Raw genomic sequence first — 5395 nt, 5'->3', positions numbered from 1 at the left:
TGAAGAAGGTAATGGCGAACCCACTCCAGTATTCCTGCCTGGAGAATTCCGTGGACAAAGGAGCCTGGTACCCAGTACCCAGGTATCTAACCCACGTCTCCTGCATTGGCAGGTAGACTCTTTACCACTGACCCACAAGGGAAGGAGTTGGGACCAGGCATGTGAGTCCATGGGGATCTGGTTTAGAAGACTGTCAGAGAGAAAAGATTCTGGCAGTGCAAGTGACTAAAGGTGGAAGCCTTATTGGCTTGAGTCCTGCTGGTAGAATCACGCTTATTTGCTCATTCCTGTCTGACTCTTTGCAACATCATGGACTGTAACCCACCAGGCTCCTCTGTCCATAGGGATTCTCCAGGCAAGAATACTGGAGTGGGTTGTCATGTCCTCCTCCAGGGGATCTTCCCAATCAGGTCTCCCGTGTAACAGGCAGATTCTTTACCATCTGAGCTACTAGGGAAGCCCATGAATACTGGAACAGGTAGCCTATCACTTTTCCAGGGGATCTTCCTGACCCAGGGATCAAACCTCAGTCTTCTGCATTGCAGGTGGATTCTTTACCAGTTGAGCTACCAGGAAGTAGAACATTGTCTCCTATTTATGCTTAATGATGCTATTCTTTCTTTATCCTCACGTCTCCATTGTATTTATTTTAATTTCTCTTTTAAATTGTTCTAGTAGCTTTACTTCTTCAAGAGTGTATCAGTTCAGTTCAGTTCAGTACAGTTGCTCAGTCGTGTCCAACTCTTTGCGACCCCATGAATCGCAGCACGCCAGGCCTCCCTGCCATCACCAACTCCCGGAGTTCACTGAGACTCACGTCCATCGAGTCAGTGATGCCATCCAGCCATTTCATCCTCTGTTGTCCCCTTCTCCTCCTGCCCCCAATCCCTCCCAGCATCAGAGTCTTTTCCAATTGTACTTAAATGGCATTGGGTTTCCTCACAGGTATAATTCTTGTTCAAGGGATTTCTACTCATGTGACTTAGCTTTTAGGGAGGATCTCCATTTGGAGAAACTCCATTTGGTTGCCTCTGCTAAGGTACTATTTTGAGTCCCCTGATTCAGATAGGACCATTTTTTATGTTAGTGGATTGGCTTGGATTTTGCTGCTTTGAAAATGCAGGTCCCACATGTATGTGGTACAGACCCAAGATTCCAATTATATGATCCCAGCCTGGGAGGGCTAACTCTCTCTTCTTACTGAGAACCTGAGAGGGTAGAAGGACACTCAGATTCTTGTTTGTGGATGGCAGTTAAGTCCTGGCTCCAGCTCCAGGTCCTCATTAAATGCCAGGCCTGTGGGCTTTTAAACACCAGTCTCTACAGCCCATCTCTGGTCCTCTTGAGGGCTACATAAACTCAACTACTGCTCTATATCTGACACCTAGGGAATCCCCTCTTCTTGCATTTTTAAAAATTATTATTATTTCTTTACTTTTGGTCTTAGTTGCAGCGCTCAGGATCTTGCATTGTGGCCCTTGGGCTTCTTTCTAGTTGAGGGGAGCAGGCTTAGGAAGAATGTGAGATCCTAGCTTCCTGACCAGGAATTAAACCCAGGTCCTCTGCACTGGAAGGAGATGGTTTTTTTTTTTTTTTTCAGACTTTAAACTTTTTATTTTGTAATGGGGTATAGCCAATTAACAGTGTTGTGGTAGTTTCTGGTGAACAGTGAAGGGACTCAGCCATACATATAGATGTATCCATTCTTCCTCAAACCCCCCTCCCAACCAGGCTCGCACATAACGTTGAGTTCTATGTGCTGTACAGTAGGTTCTTGTTGAATTTACTCTTTTATTAAAGTCCAAAGTTAAAATGACTCTTCTTTCTGTGGCACCATTATTTTACCTTAAATAATACTTAAACATTCTCCAGGTGCCAATAACTAAAAACATTGGTATTTATCTATTTTTCATTTGTTGCATATTTAACTTACTGGCTTCAACCAGCTTTTTGGTGCAATGCATTGATAAACTATAGACATTTTCTCAGGTGGTAATCCAAGGTGCTCCCCACCCCAATTTCCAGTAATAGACTCCATAGTAGATCATCATTCCATCTTGGGAAATGTAGTCTTTTCCCTTATGGGTAAAATTAAAATGTTTCATTATGTAGAATTAAGCACCACAAAGCTTGAAGCTTTTGAATCTTATCTATTCCTGCACCTTCTTATTCTACTTTGTTTTGTCTGCTCATGTAGATTTATTTCACCTTGCAGTTTCTAGGACCAATTTTGACCCTATGCCAGGATCTGCTTTGAACTATGATTTTACTGCTTCCTAGCTAACAGAAGCAGAAGACATTAAGAAGAGATGGCAAGAATACACAGAAGAACTGTACAAAAAAGATCTTCACAACCCAGATAATCACAATGGTGTGATCACTCACCTAGAGCCAGACATCCTGGAATGTGAAGTCAAGTGGGCCTTAGAAAGCATCACTACGAACAAAGCTAGTGGAGGTGATGGAATTCCAGTTGAGCTATTTCAAATCCTGACTGAAAGTGCTGCACTCAATATGCCAGCAAATTTGGAAAACTCAGCAGTGGCCACAGGACTGGAAAAGGTCAGTTTTCATTCCAATCCCAAAGAAAGGCAATGCCAAAGAATGCTCAAACTACCACACAATTGTACTCATCTCACACGCTAGTAAAGTAATGCTCAAAATTCTCCAAGCCAGGCTTCAGCAATATGTGAACCGTGAACTTCCTGATGTTCAAGCTGGTTTTAGAAAAAGCAGAGGAATCAGAGATCAAATTGCCAACATCTGCTGGATCATGGAAAAAGCAAGAGAGTTCCAGGAAAACATCTATTTCTGCTTTATTGACTATGCCAAAGCCTTTGACTGTGTGGATCACAATAAACTGTGGAAAATTCTGAAAGAGATGGGAATACCAGACCACCTGATCTGCCTCTTGAGAAATCCGCATGCAGGTCAGGAAGCAACAGTTAGAACTGGACATGGAACAACAGACTGGTTCCAAATAGGAAAAGGAGTTCATCAAGGCTGTATATTGTCACCCTGTTTATTTAATTTATATGCAGAGTACATCATGAGAAATGCTGGACTGGAAGATACACAAGCTGGAATCAAGATTGCCAGGAGAAATATCAATAACCTCAGATATGCAGATGACACCACCCTTATGGCAGAAAGTGAAGAGGAACTCAAAAGCCTCTTGATGAAAGTGAAAGTGGAGAGTGAAAAAGTTGGCTTAAAGCTCAATATTCAGAAAACGAAGATCATGGCATCCGGTCCCATCACTTCATGGGAAATAGATGGGGAAACAGTGCAAACAGTGTCAGACTTTGTTTTTCTGAGCTCCAAAATCACTGCAGATGGTGACTGCAGCCATGAAATTCAAAGACGCTTACTCCTTGGAAGGAAAGTTATGACCAACCTAGATAGCATATTCAAAAGCAGAGACATTACTTTGCCAACAAAGGTCCGCCTAGTCAAGGCTATGGTTTCCCCTGTGGTCATGTATGGATGTGAGAATTGGACTGTGAAGAAGGCTGAGTGCCGAAGAATTGATGTTTTTGAAGTGTGGTGTTGGAGAAGACTCTTGAGAGTCCCTTGGACTGCAAGGAGATCCAACCAGTCCATTCTGAAGGAGATCAGCCCTGGGATTTCTTTGGAAGGAATGATGCTAAAGCTGAAAGTCCAGTACTTTGGCCACCTCATGCGAAGAGTTGACTCATTGGAAAAGACTCTGATGCTGAGAGGGATTGGGGGCAGGAAAAGAAGGGGATGACAGAGGATGAGATGGCTGGATGGCATCACTGACTCGATGGACGTGAATCTGAGTGAACTCCGGGAGTTGGTGATGGACAGGGAGGCCTGGCGTGCTGCGATTCATGGGGTCGCAAAGAGTCGGACACGACTGAGCGACTGATCTTTTTTTTTTTTTAAGCTTGGCAAAAGTAGTTATTTTTATTTACAACTGCATGTATTAAGGTTACAAGAGAAACACTAGTGATACCATCTGAACAAAAGCAATGATTTATTGGTAATGGAAATGAATGAAATATTGAAAGTCTCTGGCGAGAATCAAGCAATTATCCAGGAGCTATAGATCTGATTGCAACATGGTCTTCCAGTGTCATTTGTACCTTTAGTGGCTTTCTCCTTTTTTTCCAACTACTCGTTTGAAGTCATTCATATTTGTTGCCTGGACTGGAGTCCCAATAAAAGTAAAATATGAAATTCTTGTTTCTTCTTCACCTTGATTGGACTGAACAAATACAGTTACACTGTTAACGTTCTGAAACTTAACATAACGAAAAGGGACAATATCATCTTCTTTAATATCATCCTCTGTTAGTTCCAGAGCTTGAGTTGGCTCACTTCTTTCTGCCTCTTCAAAATCCATAGATCGCGGTAGATTGATAAAAAATTTTTACGTATTTAGGACCCTGACCATTATCTGGCCCTTGAAATTTCATTGAATAAAGCTTAACAGGCTGATTGAATGCCACAGTAATAAGAAGCTGTTCATCACAATCAGATTCCAAGAAGGTCATGTCTTTTCGTAAACAGTTGTCAAATCCATGCTCATCACTTTCATTCAGACATTCACAGCCAGCTTTGTTAATAAAAGGCATTAAATCCATATAGCCTTTCGGAATATTGGTGTCCTCGTTGCTCCCAGGGTCGTTCTCTAAGTGCTGCTTGATTTTTTCCTCTAGTCCCACAGCATCGGCTCCTTGATACTGATCAATTCTCACTTTGTTTCGAAAAAACAGAAATGTAGGTGTTGCTGATATATTGTTGGTGGCAGCTGTTCCCTGACACTGATGTACATTTACTTCCAAGAAAACTGCCTGTGGATACTTATTACTCATAGAACTGAATGCTGGGGCAATCCTTAAACACGGTCCACACCCCCGCATGTTGAACTTGACCACGGGGAGTCTGGAGCCGGCGCCGCTCAGCTCCGGCTGGAAATCCGGGTCACTCCCGACCGGCTTCACGCCCACCATTCTCGGGGAGCCTGGGCAGGGCGGCCGCGACGCCGCCGGCTTCAAACCTGACGGAGGAGCGGTCCCGGGGGAGGCCCAAGCCTGGACTGAGGAGGCCGCGGCCGCGGTGTCTTCTCTCCGCGGCGCTCTCTCAGTGCCGAGTCATGCCAGGGAGCGGAGCGGCCGAGGGGGCGGGGCCGAGGGGGAGGGGAGAGGCGAGGGCTGAGCGACTGATCTGATCTGATCTGATTGGTGTTTTTCTTTCTGACTTAATTCGCTCTGTATAATAGGCTCTAGTTTCATCTATCTCAGTAGAACTGACTCAAATGTGTTCTTTTTAATAGCTGAGTAATACTCCATTGTGTATATGTACCACAGCTTTCTTATGCATTCGTCTGCTGATGGACATCTAGGTTGCTTCCATGTCCTGGCTATTA

General features: G+C 43.9%; 1 protein-coding gene across 1 annotated transcript; it reads right to left on the bottom strand.

Annotated features, from left to right (window-relative positions):
* Positions 1–3973: 3973 nt before the first annotated feature.
* Positions 3974–5054, bottom strand: LOC123334102 (thioredoxin-like protein 1). The gene is given in 2 exon segments (XM_044944903.2): positions 3974–4390; positions 4392–5054. Coding segments are annotated over 2 exon segments (867 nt in total). The 5' UTR covers positions 4980–5054; the 3' UTR covers positions 3974–4111.
* Between the last annotated feature and the right edge of the window lie 341 nt (positions 5055–5395).

Source organism: Bubalus bubalis, chromosome 6 (genome assembly GCF_019923935.1).
Source record: "Bubalus bubalis isolate 160015118507 breed Murrah chromosome 6, NDDB_SH_1, whole genome shotgun sequence".
NCBI classification, from domain to species: Eukaryota; Metazoa; Chordata; class Mammalia; order Artiodactyla; family Bovidae; genus Bubalus; species Bubalus bubalis.
This window is presented reverse-complemented; position numbering and strand designations above follow the sequence as displayed.